Below are 20,099 nucleotides of genomic sequence, written 5' to 3' on the forward strand. Positions count from 1 at the left end.
TTGGTGTAAACATTAAACAATGAGAGATATTACGAGGAATTAGAAAAAATCTCAAAAGGGTTAATGTATTTTTTTAAAGATAAAACCTTATATAATAAAACTGTGATAACATTAATATCCGTGTGTCAACTACATTATACAGCGGAGAGCATTTGTTATCACATATAAGTATATAAAATTGTACATAATTTTTTGGTAAATAATTAAAATTGTATCATATTAATAAAATCAAAATATAAATTCATTGAAGGTTACTCGAAAAGATAAAATAAATACTCATATTTTAATTTTTCTATATACCGTCTACGATAGTAAACTTTAACTCTCCAGTCCTCCCTCCCTCCCTGATGTGAATATTTTAAAATAAGTTTAGAAACATAACAAAACTTAATAGATATATATTATTAGGTTAAATGGTGAATCTTTTTATACTGTAAACTAATAAGAAATTATTGGTATAAAGTTTAAAGTAATTATCACAAATTAATAAACTAATGACTTATTAGTATAATGACTTTTTTTATCAAACATAATCATTTATTATTAGATGAAAAAATTAAAACATTTTTTATATTTTTTTTTCATTGCTAAAAATGTATGAAAATCCAAATTATTTTAGTCAAAAAAAGTAAATGACTCTGGGTTTATTTGATTTGCAAAAAAGTGTAGTATTAGATAGGATAATTTTAGTTATTTCATATTTGATTTGAAAAATATCATTGATTGGACAGGATAACTAAGCAGTAATAATAATAATAATAGAATTATTTTTTCTCATAATTACATGATAATAATTTCTTTAAATATCGTAGCTAACAATATTAGGTGTTCTGATTTTGCAATATTGTAAACTATAAGATCTATAATTGATATGTAAAAGATATGAGATAATATACACCAATTTTTATATTTATTATAATGAATCAAATTATTTTAAAAATAAATGAATAAGTAGATTATTGGGTTTCTTAATTGAATTCTCTTGTATTAATTATTTATGGAAATCGCTAAAAGATTAAGTTTTGTTTATTTTTAAATTTTCAGTAAAATTAATGTTTGTGAATAATAACATTAACTTTGACATATCTCCGCCATAAAAAAATAACTTTGACATATTTTACTATTACCACTCAATGAATATATTATACTGAATCAATCAATTAGGCTATTTGAGATAATCAATAGCTTACTTGATTAAAAAAATTCATTAACGATTTATCAAAATTATTAAGATATTAATTTCATTTTTTCAAAAAACTCAGCAATAGATAATAAATATATACAGCTATATATGCTAACTTCAGCATATTTTATGGTAACTATTCAGTTAGTTTCTTTAATTAAATCATTAATCGATTAAACTTTTTAAGTTAATTGATTACTTGATTGATTAAATAAAATATTTTTTTATGAACCAATTTTTTTTTACATGGGCCATGTCACACATGGAAATACCAAAATTAATATTACTTGTTAAAATTATATATATATATATATATATATATATATATATATATATATATAATATAATATAATGAAGGATACTTTTTTTTATTATTATAATGAGGGGAACATGATATCAAGGCATGATATTCTTCCGACCTCAAATTCACAGTCGGTGAGTTGAATGTGAGACTTTTGATTACCGGAAGGTCCGGAACAGTTATATTTACTATTACCTCCAATTATATTTATATAAATACATTTTTTAATTAGTTCGGACTCTTTTTTATGATATCAATTAAAAGGAGATTTTTTTTTATCAAACTAAGCAAACTCGTCAAATATAGTAAATATCACGTGTGCATGTAATTAATCAAATGCAATAATTATTTAAAATGTTTTTATTTAAATATATAAATTATATATACATGTATATAAATCCATTCACGTACATTTTGTTCATTCGTATTCGGTCTTTTTTTTTGGAGGATCGGTCATTTGGTTTGTAGTTTCTCTATTTCATTTTGGAATTCATTCCTCTGACCCCTTTTTTTTTTTGGGTATCTCTCTTTCATGGTTATTTAATTTATTGGTTGGTCATAAATATTTTCACATAAGTACTTAGTTCAGTCGATAACACATAGGAGCTGAGAAAATTTTTTAAGCATTAATAAGTCTGAGATAAAAAATTAATCTCTTAATCGATTAAAGCACCGATGTTTATGGGAGTATTTTGAGGTCCACCGAAAAAAAGTCAAATACCATAACAATAGTTAAAAAAAATCCACGTATTTATGAACCAAAAGTTTCCAAGGTTGGGCCACCGTTTCCTATCACCTAAATTTAGGCCCAGTAGAGGTATCGGGTCGAATTGAAGAAATCTCCTTGGGACTTGTTATTTCCAAACCTATTTTTGTTAACACCTTAAAATTTTTCCTTTTTCATTTTATAAAAAATACCTTTAAAAAAAACCTCTCCATTGTGTATTGTGATGTCACACTCCTTCACAACATAATAAATTTTTTTTTTCTATATTTCTGTTGTATAACATGATAAAATTTTGTCAAAATACATGACAAAAACATATTTTCATCAAAATAAATTTTGAAAAGAAGAATTGGGATGTGAACTTAACAAAACCAAGTCTGGTAATAACAAAGCCCATTCTCTTACCAAATCATGATGAGAATTTAGTGGTACAATTAATCAAAGTAAAAATCCATCAAGATCCGGCGAGCAAGCGAAAAATCGCAAAATCATGAACGAATAATTAGGGATGTGTAAATAGACTCAGGTTCATGGTCCGACCCACGGTTTGTGTGGGCCATGGACCAATTTTTTTAAAAAATTCATGATTATACAAGATTTTATGTCTGTCCTGCATGATCCGTGGGTTGTGCGGGTTTAGACCGCGGGTTGATCTGCAAACCCGCAACCATTTGCTAAGCCTAATCCAAAATTTCTTTGCATTTATGTTGAGAATTTATTTGATTCTGTTAGAACTTTTGTAATTGATTATTTGTTAGAGATTTATTAAGACTTTTTAATATATATATATATATATATATATATATATATATAAATTAAGTGTAATTATATTTTTTAAGATAAAAATATATATTTACTTTAAAATTAGTTTTTTTTATAAAAAAAAACTAAATCCATGGATTTGTCCCTTTGACCCGCACAATCCGTGGGATGGGAGCAAACTAATATATTATGTTTGTGTAAGAATACATGATAGGTGGTCTAGTCAACCGTCAATGTAGACTTACGCAATTGGGTCTTATGTGAGACGGACCAACTAATTTACTTACCCCTACTAATATATTAAATCCGTGTAAAAACTTATAAGGATGAATCTTATGCGGGAACAGGATCAGCCAATTTACTTACCCCTACCAATATATTAAATCCATGTAAAAATACTGGATATGTGATTCAGTCACAACTTATAAGGGTGAAGCTTATGCGGGACGGATCAGCTTGGTTTACTACCCCTTGTGAATAATGTCCCATTCCAATTCCCAAAACAACAAGACATTACTTGACGACGTCGTTCCCCAACAAGTAAAAAACGACTCGTCGTACAATCCATCTCCCAGAAAGAAAGAAAGCACTCTCGCTCGCGGCCAGTGTGAACATTCCGTACAATTCGCTCTCCACCCCACTGAAGCACCAAACGACGCCGTTTTCAGCAAGCACAGTTTCCAAACCCTAGCTCGTTCTTCCTCCAATGTCCTCCGAAGACATCACTCTCGTCCCCGACCAGAGGATCGAGAACGGTCTCAATTCCCCTCTCGTCTTCCAAGACGACCCTCTCCGCTTCAATTGCCCCACCCCGCACCACCGCCGGGTCGGAGACCCGCCTCCGAAAACCCGCGAACTTGGCTCCTTCATCGACGACAACAAGATGTTCATCGACCGCGACCGCTTCTTCGCCGCCGCCCACAACCCCGAATTCCGCCGCTACGCTGACTGCTCCGCCCGCCGCGACCCGCGCAATTGGAACACCAACGGCAGCGCCACCGAAGACGACGACTCCGACGACGACGACGAAGATGACGACGACGATGAAGAGGATGACACCGAAGTAGAAGGACTCGTTGGTGATGGAACCAAAAGCGAACTTAAAATTAACAATAACAACGGTGCCGGTGGTGGCGGTAATTTACCTGCTGTTGCAAACGGGAAAGCCCACTCTTACGGTATGGATTAAGAAAAACAATTGCATCTTTAATATTTAATTAATTAGCTTCAGAATGTGACTGTTTTTAAAAAAATAATTGTTATTTTTTATGGTAGTTGCTGGAAGACAGCTATTGGTGAAGGATGGTGGAGACATTGGGCAATTGGTGCATAGCAATGTTAGTGGTGGTGATGAAGATCACCGGCAAGAGGGGTTAGGTAAGTCTCAGAATTCTGTTACGGTTGCTGAAACTGACTGCGAGGAGTACTATTCGCACTTTCTTCAAGGCGGCGAAGGGGCTTCTGGGCAGAAAGTTATGGTGGATGACAGTGGTTGTGGGTTTAGTGGGAGGAAGGATGCTATGTATTCCAGCGAGTCAGGGGAGTCACTCAGGGCAATTCTTTCAGATCCTGTTACGTAAGTCTTAACTCGTTTTAAAGACTGAGGATTGAAACAAAAACTAAGGTTTAGTGGGTAATGGGTTTCTTATGTGTTGTGATTGTTGAGATTTGGTGGAGTTATGCAAGATAAGCTTTCCTGATTTGCTATTCATTTTTGTTGCATGTGTTCTTCAACTAGCCTTCCGCGTTTAGTTAAATCTAATTGGCCCTGAAATGGCATGCAAAGTTCATGTTTAGAACTTAAAAGTAGTGTGCACTTGTATTCCCATTTTAACCAGCTTGTTCCTACAAACAGTACATTTTCTACTTTCCATGTAAACATCTCTCCCCATTTTCTTTCCTTTAGAAGAAGCTCTTCTCTACCAGTTTGGTGTTGTTGTCTTTCAGAAAACCTGTGTAATGAGAAAAATAGAAGCAGCTTCAGTTCAGGTCATTTGAAAATCATGTAAAGTTCATGTTTTAAACATAAAAACATTGTGCACTCATATTCCCATTTTACCCAGCTTGTTCCTAGAAACCATACATACTACTTTCCTTGTAGGCATCCCCCCCCTTTCTTTCCTTTAGAAGAAGCTCTTCTCTACCTGTTTGGTGTTTTTGTCAGACAGAAAATTTGTGTAATGGGGAAAAACCGAAGAAGAAGAAGAGGCTTCAGTTCTGGGAATTTTATAAACAATAGACTGGGTGCTTCTTGGGATTATCTATTAACATCAGTTGATCCCTTGTGTAAAAATCTTTGTCCAACTTGTTGAAAATAGGTCCTAGTGTTGTGTATTTTATTCCCTTTTAATTAAGGTTTAAGATCTGATGATGTAGAATAGAAAGAAAAAAAAAAACTAAATCTGGTGTTTTTACATGTCTTTCTTTTGTGCAAGCATACAATAACAAAAGTTTGACCTGCTGATCTCTTGTTGGCATTTTGCTTATTCATTCTTATTACTAACTTCTTATATTTGATTGATGCCATACTCCTAAAATAAAAGGGGTGCTCTTATGGATGATGCTGTGATATTACCGTGTGGACATTCATTTGGTGGAGGTGGAATTCAGCATGTTATTAGAATGGTGGGTTCTAAGCCATCAAATGCCATAATTTTCAGCTGACCTTTTCTGTGACTAAGTCATCTGAAAAATGTTATTAAATATGGAGCTGGTAATTTTCAACTTCTTTTTCTCATATATATGCCTCCACACAGTAGAATGGCAGGAGTCTCAACTTGTAGTGACTATATTGTAAATAAGCACTTCTTTGCAAATATAATTCAGCTGAGCCACAGAAATAAGCCTATTTACTTGGTTTTCATGCATCCTACTTTGATCTAGTGTGCATTAGTTTGCTTCTGCATCTTACACTTATCATCTATTGGTCTTTTGTGCTGTTGATATGATCTTGATCACATTTTACTCTTTCCAGATTGCATGTGTATTTAAGTTTCTCTGTACAAAACAGTATAAAAATTGTCAAAATTTTGCACTTAGGAGAGAATGGAATAATAGTTCTGTTGTTTACCATGTTGAACTGAGACAAGTAGAATCTTCTGCTTTTCTCATGGTTGAGTGTCAAAGTATTGAAGTTAAAATGTCTGATTTACTTGCAAGAGGATATGGTTGGGAATCCTGGTGAAAGGCCACTTTTTGGTATCTGCTGCCCCCTTCTGCAGTGAAGAGAAATTGTCTAAGGATCAGTTTTGATCATAAATTTGGTTTAGAGCTTATAGTTTCAATAATCAATACAATTTTAAATTGAGAATAAGGATTAAAGGTGTATTTTGACTTGGCAGTGGGAATAGGGAATAGCCCACATGTCCTTTATTACTGAGAAAGTATATGTGATACTCCTCAACCTTGTATGGTTTGGAAAGTGATTTTCAAAAACAAGGTTAACACTCGCCTATGAGTCTAGGAGATACAAATTAGTGATGCTTTGAGTAACTTAGATGGGCAATCCACAAAATCTGAAATGTGATTTTTTTTTAAAAAAATATGGAAAATTATTGGATGTGTTTTGTGAAGACAGGCACTGAATTATTAACGAAGTTGATAAAAAAAATTCAAGTGGAAGAATATAATAGATTTGATAAAAAAAATCAGTGAATGGGGATGGACATTTTATGCAGCTTTATTTTGTAGTGGATTACCAAGAAGACAAGTTTGGGAAATTCCCTGTATTTATCTGTAATTTTAGTAAACTATAAATGCAAATTAGTATGGTGATTTCACTTTGTCTGTATATATTTGGGTTGCCGATCAGCCCAAAGCTGGTTGTAATAGAAGCTGAGAGGTACACATGGCTCTCGCACGTTAAAATTACCTGGCCTGTTTTGGTTAGTGACTATTAGCTAGCTAGATTCAACTTAGGTTTCTTATAAAAAAAAAATCATTTTTCATATCCGAAATTACTTTTCTTGTTCAGGATTTACCATGTTGTCAGTTAGCTAATATAATTGTTGTGTGATGCTTTCTCAGAAAGCTTGCTGCACTTGTTCTCAACCCACGACTGAGGAATCAATATCTCCCAACCTATGTAAGCAAAAATTCAATTATTCTTCGTATTCAAATTATGCTCCATTTTGTTTTTCTTCTTGAGTGCATTATATATATCCATTATACTGCAAATTATAATGTATAATATTGGCAAAGTCTGTGTCCGAGGTTTCTGCACTTTCGAAATATAGTAAAAACTACGCAACTAATTCCTTGAATATTGACTGGTTTTGAAAATGATAATGCAATAACACTGCATAAAAGATATCTCAAAGTACTATACACAGTAATACTATGTTGAACAATTCTGATTTCTTTCTTGTATTTTTTTTTTCCCGGGGTGCTGGCTGCCTTGATCAGCACTCCGGATTGCTGTGCAGGCATACCGTCGTGAAGAGGAGTCACAATTTTACCGGTCACCTAAAAGAAGAAGAGAGAGATTTGATCAGGTGTTGATCTTCATTTCCATACCATGTGTATAGCTTTATAGTGTGAGAAATGGAGATGAAAAGAAAATCAGGAACCTCTCTGGCTGTCTTTAAGTTACATATGTTTTGCCTTGACACTTCCCCCATTCTTTTAATATGAAATATATTTTACATTAGGACAGGGTGGTTTTGGAGATTCAGTTGTTATGGAACCATCAAGGAGTAGAGGTGTTCAGTTTCCATTTGCTGTGATGGACCGGGTTATCATAAAGGTAGTGTATGAGCTGGCTCGATTTTACTTACAAGTGTTTTTACCTTTTTCTGAAAAGGAAATAATTAGAGAAAAAATGGTTCAGGGAAATAAAAGGACACCACAACGCTTTGTTGGGCGCGAAGCTATTGTTACAACGCAATGCCTGAATGGATGGTTAGTGACTATATATTTTTTTCCTCAAGCAGTTAATATCAAATCTTTGTTTGCTATGTTAATTTAGTATTTCTTAATATATAACATGTTAATCTATTCATTGTTTCATAAAACTGACCAAATATAATCTAGTGGAAGTGAGTTTTGTTGTTATCAATATTATAAATAATTTCTGATGAAATATTAAGTCATTATATATAAAAACTGGGGTGGCCATGGGTTGGTTTGGGTTTAGGAGATATTCTGATCCAAGCTGATTAATATTGATCGGTTTGATATTTTTTTTAGAATATTGCAACCTGATCCGAACCAACTTAAATGTGATCAGGTTGGTTTGTATTGGGCCATTGGACCACCTAATGAAAAAATAAGGAAAAATAAAAAAAAATAATAGAGAAAAAATTGAAAATCATAATAAAATTAATGGATGATATTATAAGTGAGAATTATAAAATTACATAACATAAAAAATTTCTAAAATAGTATGAGTTTGTGTTGGGTCGGATTTTACATGTTCAAATCCGATACCCAAACTGATGTCATCGGGTTCGTTATTTTAAATCCATACCGAACTGATTATTTGAACTAACAAGAATTATTTTCTTTGGTTTGGTTTGGATTGGACCGGACCCATGGCCACCCCTAAATTAACAAGTGCTAGATATAACAATATATTTCCCATGATTCCAATTGATAATTTAAGTATGGTTGACGTTTTTATTATTTTACTTTCAAGGAAATACGGAAAACTTGCTTCTGTTGTTAACAAAAGACTTGTCTACAGGTATGTGGTGAAGACATTGGACAATGCAGAAAGTGTAAAGTTGCAGTATAGATCCCTTGCAAAGGTTATGGATGATCCTTCAAAACCTGCTGCCTCCAGCAAGATGCCACCAAATTGGCTTTAGATCTGATTCTGCAGCACACCGTCATCAAATATTTCTACACCAAGCTGCTGCCTCGTGATTTTTAGCGTTCAATCGCTGACATACCAACAAAGATTTTTCTTTGTAATTCCATTGTTGTATTCCTTGCGAGAAAACTCTGCTAGCTGAGTTTGTAAATATGGAAACCTTACCATGCTTTGCGCTAGTCCATTTTAGTATCTGCGTAATCATTTTGTTATAGATACACTGACAGAATATATATTCTCTTCCTTTTTTTTTTTTTTTTATCTACGTGAACAGATATATAAGTTGTTTTTTTGTGAATACAATATAAGTTGTTTATCGTAAATTTAAAAATAGTTATTTATTACAATTTAAAATAAATATTTATCTTGTGCCTTTCACAAGCTAATATATTAGTCATCTATATTTATAATTCTTGTAATAAAAATTATTAAATGTGCTTCCTATTTCTCTATGTATATATCAAATACTAGGTTAATTTATTTAAATTTATTTGTTGAAATAAATATTTATTTTAATGAAGTAAGTAGTTTTTTTTAGTGTATTTGTCTAAATTATTTTTATTTTAAAAAAATAGTTTTATGTTTATTTTAAAAAGGAAATTCTATTTGTTTCTTAAAAAAATCTTATATAAAAAATAATTATTTTAAAATTGTTTTTTCAAGTTTTAAAATGTAGTTTTCATCTTCTTATCTCATCAAATTTATGATTTTAATTGACATTTCATTCTTAAGAAGTTCATGATTTTAATTTTTTATTTTTTAATTGAGATATTTTATTTCTTATTTTTTAAAAATTTATAATTATAATTCTTATAGCCAATTTCAAACGTTAATTTATATATTCGATTAATATATGTCTATTTATTATTTACATGAAAAATGATTTTTAAAAATTATTTAATTGTTAGCGAGTTTAATTTATTAATTTTTTTTAAAGTACATAATCAAGTTTAAAAAAAAAGAGATTAAAATCACAGATTTTATAATAAGTGTGAAACAAATATTTCAATTAAAAAATAAAGGGACAAAAATTAAAATTAAAACAGGAAAGAAACAAAAATTACATTTCAGCTTATATTAAAATAACTTATATATACTTATCTTATTTCACTTTTATCCCAATTTTATATCATATTTTATTTATCATTATCGGTCATATAAAGTTTATCGAATTAAATCTTTAGACTCTCTTTGTATATTAAATATTGTATATTAAAATAACTTATCATATTGTTACTTTATTCTACTATTATTTCATTCTTATAGCCTATTTTATCTTATCATGACCCAGCTCCATGCTGAATTCAAATTTTAACTCAATGATATATTTTGAGTTTTTGACTATATCAAATACTACTACTGTATAGTAAAATAACTTACCATACTCTTATCTTAGTTATCTTATTCTTACATAAGAGATATCAAATTATTCTAAGAATAAGAATGACTCTCGAGAGTAATTCTAAGTTATATATTATTTTATCTTAGCATGATTCATTGAATGATATGTTCTGACTCATTTGACCGGCGAGTGTTACAACTTTTATCTATGTTAGTATCCTACCCCGTGATATTGGGGATATTTTTATCTTTATATTTAAAATATAGTAAAAATCATTATAATATAAATCATTTTTAAGTGGCATATTTTGGTATGGTGTTATGGTTTGAAGAAAACAGTTTTGGAGTCTCTTTAAGAGATGGGAAAAATTGAACCTTCGTTCTTCTAATAAGGAATTTGTCCATTTCTCAACTTTAAAATGGAATTCTTAATTAGTAAGGAGTCAGCAATTGAGCATTAAGATTCAGAGCAAGCGTCATAATGAATTAAAAGTGAGGGGAAAAACTGCAGAGCGGATCTGCTGATGACATTTCGTGTTCAAGACAAAATGCAAATCATATCATATGCAAGAAGGCCTGAATGATATCATATCAGCCTTAAGAAATTGAACCTGACAGATAAAGACAAGCGATCAATAAAGCACATTCAGAGTGTTTATTGCAAAAGGGGCACCGGAAGTTTATTTCTTTGTTTTCATCCTGAAACCATACATGTTACATAATTTGCCTTTTTTGAGAAACTGGAAATTGGAATATGAACTTAAATATCGTGTTCGATTTTTACCATGTGTAAAATTCTCTTGAATCAATAATAACTAATAGGAAAAGCTTAAAAGATAATCTGGTTTCAAGGACCAATGCCTCCAGAAGGGAAGAATAAGGAAGTAATAGCTGAATTTGATTCATAATGCTGTTGTTATTACATTGTAGTGTATATATACTAATCCTACATAACGGATTTTGTCTTTTGTGTTATAAAATATCAGAATTAGTTATTCTTGTCTCCTTGGCCATCAGCAACAATCTCTCAGCATCAATTCCTAAGGTAAGCAGGCCTTGCAAACTTCCTCTTGGTTTGTCTTGCTAGTTGCACCTCTCTGTCTGCTTGTTCTGCACCATTCTCTGCTAATTGCACCTCTATATCTGTATCTGCTGTGCTATCAATAACTGAAAATTGCGAGCAGAATTATTCTCTCACAATCTCTTAGGTCCCATATATGATACTTCTAGCTCTATTATGTTCTCCTTGTGGGAAGCTCAACCTCCCCAACTAGCTTTATCGCTTTCGGCTGATGCTTCCTGGGTCCTGTTTGCCAGGCCTTAGTTCGTTGTTTTAGTTTTCTGACTGATAAATTTTTTTTGAAAACGCACAAAACGTAAGTTTAATTTTAAATAATTGAATGGTAATATTACTTTCTTAGCTTATTGAATCGAATTTGAAATTAAAATAATTGAATGATAAAATTAAAAACTTTATGAAATCAAAATCAGATAACTTAATCTTTTTACTTTCTTTTTAAAATCCATTAACCCAATCTGCATTCGGTAGGAAAATCATAACCTTCCTCTCCAATTAACATCTTTGGTAAGGCAAGCAGATCACCCAATATTTTATTGTGCCACAAATGTCAACACTACTTACCTTTCAAGTTGATTTTGGGAAAAAGAGTAAAGGAAGAGATGTTATTAGAATCGAACAAAATTAATAACTAACATTTTTTTATATTAAAAAAATGTTTTATTATATATTTAACTTTTATAATTTTTAAACTTATCATTTTTAGTCTTTATAATTAAATGAATTTTTTAGTTTCAAAAGTTTATATTTTAATTATAAAAAAAATTTATCAGTAAATTTTTTAACTCCGTTATAAATTTTTTTTGAAATTAAAATATAAACTTCAAACTAAAAATCTACTTATTAAATATAAAGATTAAAATGAATAAATTTTGAAATATAAGAACTAAATAGGTAATTAAACCTAAAAAAAACTACTTTTAAAAAATAATCGATCATTTCACATTTAGAAAGTGTATGCATCCTTAGTAAAATGAAAGAAAAAAGAAAAAAACAAATCAATGTGAAGCATATGCACAGTGAGGTGCCGTGATACAGAATAACAACAATATTTTAGGAGGTTGACACCCTAATTAATTTAACTATCAATATCATCATTATCACGTTTGCCATCATAATTCATAAATAACTATTATAAATAGCATCATTGAAATGAGACCAGATTCCTTGTTGCTGTTCAATAACAATTAACAAGGGAGGGCCTTGTAAGGAAAATATAGAATTAATTTATTTTAAATATAACCAGTAAATTGCACAACTTTTCATGGTGCTTTGAACATATGTTAATTATTCCATCAATGCATGACACCAAAGCAACTTAAAAATATCTCAAGCCTTATATTTCTATTAGGAGATACACAATTATTCTTTAAACAGAAACAAAGCAAACATACGGCAAATGATCATCCAATATTTATTTGAGTTGAATGCATATGCATTTATAATATAAAATAGTTTTATAAAATTATTCAATAAAAAAAAGTCGCCAGGAATATTCGCTCTATAGTGCGTACCCTCTACAGAGACCCAATATACTACCATTGCACTACCACAGAACAACATCTATTTAATCTTCTTGAATTGGATCTCCTAATTCCCATTAACCAAATGATTAAACAAACCAACAAATAATGATCAATAAAATAAGATCCACAGGAAAAAAAATACATATCTAGCAAAAACTCCTTCATTAGTTGTGATCAAATGAAGAACAAAATCACATGATCATATATTCACTCTGTAGTGTGTGTACAGAGCCCTAGCAATACTATCATTGCACTACCATGGAACAACATCTATTCAATCTTGAATTAACCGAATGATTAAATGAACCAAACAATGATAAATAAAATAAGATCAACTAGCTACAGGTAGCACCAAAAAATGCATACACTAGTAAGAACCCCTTCATTACTTGTGATCAAATGAAGACCAAATAATAAAATTCAATAAAAGTAAACCCTTCAAGAAACGGGGCAAGGCAGCCTTGATTGATAGTAATGCAAAATAATAATAATATTTGACAGTTTGAAGAAGACGAACTTCCCTTAAAAGGTATTTCACTCTGTACATTTTCACAGTCGAAAATCTATTGGCTATAATAATTGCAACAACCGTGGCACCAAAAAAAAATTACTCAATGAGAAAAAAATGTACAATATTGAATATTTTCATTGATTCATTTATAGTTATTCCACTGGCACTGGCTCTGCAAAAGCCAACAATTTTTTAGCTGCGACTGCACCGTTTCCCTGAAGTCCTTCACTTTCACCAAACAAAAATGGGTCGAACAAATCCCCATTCCCGAACCGGGTCCTGACCCGACCCGAACGGTCTTTAAAAGATAACAAACCGGGCCGCACCCGACGCCCTTCCCCTGAACCACCACCCCCCACGCCCTCGTCGTCCTCTCTCCGCCGCCATCCTCCGCCGTGTCTCCGTCCAACTCCTCCACGAATATGACTCCCTCCGGCACCGGCGTCTCACCGGATTCCCAGCGCTCCTTTACCGCCGGCCAGTCCTCCACCACCATCCTCTTCTCCGTCGTCATCGTCGCCGATTTGGGAAAAACCTGCACCAGCAGAGGCGCTTCTTTCAAATTCTTCACGATCTCCACCACCGACTCTCTCATCCACCTGTCCAGCCTCTCCTGTCCCTCAACAGCGTCGTTTTTGGCTCCTCCATCGCGTTTCCCGAACAGCTCCATTGCCATCATCATCGGAGTGGTAGTCTCTTGCTCCTTCGCCGTGGCCGTGGTCATCACCGCCGTGGCCGTGGCCATCGCCGCCGTGATCCTCCCCACCCTCGCCGTCGAGCGCCCCATAGCGAGGGAGCACGGCGGCTGAAGAACCGAACCACACCGCTGCTTTGGGATCCCTAATTTGGCGTTGTTTCCACCGCAAGCAATTCCCAGAGACGACGCCATCAGGATAAAGATGGCCGGAGAAGGAAGCAAGAAAGGAGAACACTCGGGAGAAAGGAAAACGATAATAAAATAAGCGAAAGGGTTTTTGTGAAGAATGGGGTAAAGAAAGATTGAATAAGAAGCATATATATGGATCACGATTGAAGGTTCAAAATCAAAACTCCAATTTCACCAACGTTATTTCCCTTGCTTCAGGAGCAATAACTGTGTTCCTCTGTGGTTCAGTGTATTATATATTTTACTAAATGACAAGTTCTGATTTTCTGATTTGTGATGGCTTTGTTAAGTGGAATGAGATTGATGCTTTTTCATGTGAGGGTGTATTTAATAGTGTGTTCCGCGATGTACTGGAATGGGTCTAGGAGTGGCACGAGGCAGGGTTGCATGGGAACGTGGCCTAATGGGTTCCTCCACGAGGCTTACATGCGACGCGCGTGAAATGGAAAAGTCCGAAAGTGAGAATTTCTGATGGCCACACGTTGTGATTACTTTTGATCAGAATGGACGGTGGAGATAGAATTGGGGGCAAAAGAGTAATAAAGCGCGAGTGGGGAGGATTCGGTGAAGAGAATCCCACACGAAAAGTGCATGGATTGCGAAGGCGGGCACACAGGGAGCGTTCGCTTTGCGAAAAGCTTGGCCAATAGAGTGCAACGTCGATGCCACGTCGGAATCCTTATTCCACGTCAGCGTTTCGCGGATTTTAAAACGAGAAAAACGTATGCAAGCAACGTGTGCGCCATTATTGTTTGCGTGTTTTTTTAATTGACTACACAATCATTACGAAACAGGATCTAACTAACTCTGTTACGGATAGATATTTGACTTGAATGCAACCGTTTCTAAGCAAGATAACATAACAGCAACAAAGATAAATATTTCAACCTTTTATAGAATAGCAATAAGATTTATTCAGTTTGCCATAATATATATAATAAACTGATGCATACTACTAATTTATAGTACTAGTTTAGATGGATGGCATGAGGAAAATCTATTTATTATCGTCTTTTAGCTTATTTTAAGGTTAGTTTTTATCTATTCATTTTTAAAAACATGGAGCGATATGATATTTGAAAATATAAAAACGAAGCAAAGGATGATGTTAAAGGTTTATTTATGCTTTTTTAATATAAAAAATTATTTGTGAATTTAATTTTCATATATTTTTAATGTAAATTTTTTAACTGTCAATAAATTAAAAATGATCTTACTGGTTTCTTTTTGAATAATTATAAGAAAGAGATATTCAAATCAGTGTAGAATCCAAATCAAAACTAATTTGATCAATTGTGTTTGATTTTAAATATTTTAGTTATGATAAAGGTGGTAAAGCAAGTCAATGTCAATCCCTCTAAAGTCAGGAGGGGGGTGGGTTTGTTGGTTAACCAAAAAAAACTAATTGAAAAAAGGTTGACAAGTTAACCCGGTAGAAGGATGAACTAATGAGTCATGAAATGAAAGGTTGACCTTCCAAAATTCATCTAAAAGAATTCAAAATGAAAAAGAAATGTTGGGAGAATATTAAAAAAATAATTTCATTGTTTTTAAATCGTTACTCATTTTATTATACATACATATACATATTATTATTTTTTATTTATAAAAATATACTTTTAAATATATATGACTTAAACACGTGTGGGTGGGTTAAACATTTCAACCTAACAAGTTCGTAACTCCGCATATTCCACCTCACCTTCAACATGTCAAGTTAGCATGTTAGGATGGATTAAATTATCTAACTTGTTCAGTCATTTTAAATGAATTAGGACTTGGGCAGGTTATCTAATGAGTTCAACTTGTTTTGTGACTCCTAAAAATTGAGAAAAATGAGTAGGGGTTATTTAACTATTTTTTTTTAAAAAAAAACAACAACTCATATAATAGAGAATAACGTTTTTATTTACAAGGGGACCAACAAGACTTTCAAACCTATATTGATTATTGAAGAATTTTTTATATGCATACGTAAAACGTGCGTTTGAACATTCCCAAATTATCGTTGTTTAATTTATCCAATTATATTTTGAACAATTTCTTAATAATTAACTTGACTTTTACTAAGTTTTAAATAGTCAGCTCATTTTCGAAAAAAAAAATGTCAGCTCAAACTTTGTCTTTTGATCACTTCACTTTCTATTGCCTCAAAGTTGCAGTGCGAGATAGAGAGAAGAAAGAAAGAAACGCAGTGACGTTGTGTGTGTGTGTGTGTATTCGGTGAGATTGTGAGAATAAAAATGTTGTGGGAGTAAAATAGAGGGCAAATGTGGAAGCATGGAGACAAGTTAAGGGAAATTACCTTGATTGTAGATGGCTGGGTATAAAAGATTGGGTTTAGTCCCACATTAGATTAATTAGTAGTAGCTAATTCTTTGCCTATTTAAACATAAAATTTTAAAATTGATTTATTATTTATTATATTACATATTATTTAATATTTTATGTTATTTGTATTTTTTATTTTTTAAGATGTGATTCGCTTCTACATGACATAGAATAATTGATTGCAAGGCCCAAAGGCAACAACAGAAAGATATTTATTTCCTGCACACACTCTACAGCTCCCATTAGGGACTTGAATCTTGCATTTCCCAAGTTGAATCTGCATACCTTATTATTTAGTAAAAATACAATAATACTTTTAATGAATTTTTCAGTTCTAAAAACTTTTGGAATGACCTTTTCATAAGTAAAAAATGCTTCCTAAATGATTGTTTGGGAAGTATTTTTGCTTATGGAAAAATCATTTCATAAGCATCTTTTTTACATTCAGAGCAGTATTTCCAAAAGTGTATTTTATATATTCTAAAAAGGGGTTGTATAAATCATTATTGTGCTTATAGAAAGACCATTTTAAAAGTAACAAATGTAATTCGGAGTAGTCTTTTGGAAAGTGTATTTTGTATCTTTTGGAAAGGGCATTTTAGAAAACACTACCGAAAGCAAAAATTGCAATCTAGAATAGCCTTTTTGGAAGTGCATTTTGTATTTTCTAGAATGGTTGTTCCAAAAGCACTATTTTTGTTTATGGAAAAGGTATTCCATAAGAATTTTCCTTCCAAAAAGGTCATTTCATAAGAGTATTTATATCCTTATGAACGTTTGTTCTAGAAACAGATCCAAATCTTAAAATTAGAACGTCAACTTCGAGAAGAAGAGCTGAGTTGAGTCAAGAAGAAAAGAAGAACTGAAAAGGGGAGGGTCTGAACTTGTGTTGACTACGAGAGAAAGAAGAGGTAGAAGGGAAGCAGAGGATGAAAAGAAGATAGAAGGGGTAGGTTGGGGTTTTTAAAATACTGGGAGGTGCAGGATGCAACAAGGGAGGTGCAAAATTCAATTGTCCTCCCATTATAGTGAGCTTTTCCAAATGGACTTTTTAAGATACAATGGAAGGTACATGATATAATAATAAGAGTGTAAGATACAATAGTCCAACAGGAAAAGCTAATAATAAAACGAGGCCTCGAACTTTGGGTGGAGTTTTGGGCCTCCGGTGTTAAATGGGAAAGAAAGCTCAAAACTCAAGATGGTTGTTTTCTTTCGAAATACTTTTTTATTTTTACTGATCACACAATCTTTATTTTTTTATTACTCCAAAATCGTCTTTATCAAATGAAATAGGCTACTTAATGTTTCTTTTAAAAAATAAAATCTGCAATCAAATTTGGGTGAAGTTGGGGTATTCCTCCATCGGAAGCCAGTGATTAATCTTAAAAATACTAAAATCTATTTAAGGGATTAACATTTTTTCAGTAAATATTTTTCTATATCTAGAAACTTAAGATTGAATCCTTAACAAATAGTTAATGAATAATGTTATCAGTCATATATGTTATATTATGTTGATGAATTAATTAAATAATAGTAATAATTTAAAAGAAAATAAAATAACATTCCAATCTTTGATTTTTTTTTCAAATGATACATTTCAATCTCTAAGAAGAGTAAACTAAGAAATTAACAGTGTGCTTGTTTTTGCGTTAGAAACCTTCTAAACGGACGTTCAAAGAGAAACAAGAATTTATTATTGAGTAAAATACTAAATTAGTCCCTAACTTTTAGATGCGTTGTCAATTTGGTCCCTAAGATTTAAAAAATATCAAAATGATTATCGACTTTACATTTTGTTTGTCACGTTAGTCCCCTGCCGTTAGTAGTCTCCTAACACCGTTAATAAATGTGTGTGATGTGACACGTTAAATGTCACCTGGATGCACACGTGGCAAACGTAATTGGAAAATAAGCAATGTCACGTCATAGGAACTAATATGACATAATTTTAAATGTTATATTAGAAGATGAAGAGCCAATTTTTGTATATAGTGTCAAATTGATCCCAAATAATTTTCAGTCTAATTGAAAATGTGATGAATTCTCTCTCACCATTTTCTACTTATGATTACATGATAAAATTTAAAATACCACCACCACAAACCCTACAACTACACCATATATTAACATCCTAACTTCTGTTTGCAGAATCTCTGGTCTCAATCTTAGACCAAAGTCTGGTATTGGTTCTATTCTATCTATTTCAGTTGCACCAACATCAATGTCTTCATCAACCCACGAAAAGAAATTACATTGATATGCATAACACAAAATATTCATGTTCAATCTTGCACAAAAATTAGAATACAAAAAACATCATTAATATTACTTACTTGTGGTAATGGACAGACATAAAATAGTCTTCCATTATTCCCGATCGTCCTTGTTGTTCGAATGATAGCTCTTCTATGACAATAACAAAAATGATTTGACGTTTTAACATTTTGGGGAAAAAGATGATCACTTAAATTATGTCATTTTAGTTCCTTTAATATCAATTTAGTCCATTTTTACGTGACAAGTAGAAAAAACTGATGTGGAAGTTCCACGTGTGCGTTTAGGTGCCACATTACACATTTATTAACGGTGTTAAGAGACTACTAACGACAGAGACTAACGTGACAAACGGAATGTAAAGTCGATGATCATTTTGACATTTTTTAAATCTCAGGAACCAAATTGACAACGACTCCAAAAGTGAGAGACTAATTTAATACTTTACTCATTTATTATTTTTCACAAAACTGTGTTTTGAAATGTGTGCCCATATTTGTTGAAGCAAAATATAAGATCATAGGATGTTCGTGAACGAAGATATTGAATGTAGAATTGCTCTTCCCAAGTCCCACCAACAATTCGTTTACGAAGTTAGGTAAGACAGGGCAGATGGCTGGATTGAAGAAGCTAGTGCAGTTGTTAATAAATGTATAACCATTTTTTTTGCTTTCTTGTTCTTTTGGAAATGTTAAACAGGGGTATATAGCTAAAGGATTTGACGGTAATCAGGGGAAAATGAGACATGGATTCATTGAAGGCAACATAGTAGTAGTAGTTTCTTGTTTTTGCACTCACCAACCCAACTTGTTCCCATTTCATTCATTGTGTTATTATTATTTGATTCGAGTGTTTGCATTTTAGGGCCATGATAATGCAAAAATAATGGAGTAGAAGAGTACAAAATTGAGCAGGACAAAATACACTTGTTTATAGATGGGTTGGTACAATGAACGGTGGCGCTCGTGCCACCTACCGCATGGGTGGCCTAGGCACTTCCCATGTAGTCAAAGGCATCGAAATTGACTGGAAAATAACACGTGTCAACATTCTTCAACTCAACTATTTCAACTTAGGTCATTTTATAATTTTTATTTCTTGGACAAATCTAATTTTACACCATAATTTTTTTTGTACGTTATGTCATTAATTGGAAGCCCTCTAAAGCAAATGGTATATATATATATATATATATATATATATATATATATATATATATTCAGGAAAATAAAATAATAATATTCACTTGCTTCTGGCATGCCACTGTAAGATTAAACACTTGAGAGATTCATATTCCTGGTCTTACTATGAACTATGATGTGATGTTCAGATAAAAGGTTTAGGTAGTAGCCAACCTTAAC

At 32.3% G+C, this 20,099-nt stretch overlaps 2 protein-coding genes across 3 annotated transcripts; one reads left to right on the forward strand and one right to left on the reverse strand.

Annotated features, from left to right (window-relative positions):
* The first annotated feature begins 3,365 nt into the window (after positions 1–3,365).
* On the forward strand, positions 3,366–8,964 carry LOC100786717 (U-box domain-containing protein 62). 2 transcript variants are annotated; one of them, XM_003527967.5, is made up of 8 exons: positions 3,366–4,151; positions 4,249–4,549; positions 5,517–5,598; positions 7,000–7,057; positions 7,378–7,466; positions 7,628–7,717; positions 7,802–7,872; positions 8,657–8,964. In XM_003527967.5, exons 1-8 carry the CDS (start codon positions 3,680–3,682, stop codon positions 8,778–8,780), a joined length of 1,287 nt encoding a protein of 428 aa, XP_003528015.1. In that variant the 5' UTR covers positions 3,366–3,679; the 3' UTR covers positions 8,781–8,964. The 2 variants fall into 2 exon arrangements, with proteins under 2 accessions (XP_003528015.1, XP_040872424.1); XM_041016490.1 differs by lacking the exon at positions 8,657–8,964 and having other exon boundaries at positions 3,422–4,151; positions 7,623–7,717; positions 7,802–7,861.
* Positions 8,965–13,231: 4,267 nt separating this feature from the next.
* On the reverse strand, positions 13,232–14,423 carry LOC100780848 (uncharacterized). Its single transcript, XM_003526756.5, has one exon. It carries the CDS (start codon positions 14,128–14,130, stop codon positions 13,384–13,386), a length of 747 nt encoding a protein of 248 aa, XP_003526804.1. The 5' UTR covers positions 14,131–14,423; the 3' UTR covers positions 13,232–13,383.
* Between the last annotated feature and the right edge of the window lie 5,676 nt (positions 14,424–20,099).

This window comes from Glycine max, chromosome 6, assembly GCF_000004515.6.
Source record: "Glycine max cultivar Williams 82 chromosome 6, Glycine_max_v4.0, whole genome shotgun sequence".
Lineage (NCBI taxonomy): Eukaryota > Viridiplantae > Streptophyta > Magnoliopsida > Fabales > Fabaceae > Glycine > Glycine max.

What these genes read in the sequence shown, in the direction of transcription:
- LOC100786717 (XM_003527967.5), top strand. Translation starts at nt 3,680, where the DNA reads ATGTCCTCCGAAGACATCACTCTCGTCCCCGACCAGAGGATCGAGAAC. An exon ending in ATTCTTTCAGATCCTGTTAC is followed by an intron (nt 4,550 to 5,516) that starts GTAAGTCTTAAC and finishes CTAAAATAAAAG; the next exon opens with GGGTGCTCTTATGGATGATG. An exon ending in TGGACCGGGTTATCATAAAG is followed by an intron (nt 7,718 to 7,801) that starts GTAGTGTATGAG and finishes AAAATGGTTCAG; the next exon opens with GGAAATAAAAGGACACCACA.
- LOC100780848 (XM_003526756.5), bottom strand. Translation starts at nt 14,130, where the DNA reads ATGGCGTCGTCTCTGGGAATTGCTTGCGGTGGAAACAACGCCAAATTA.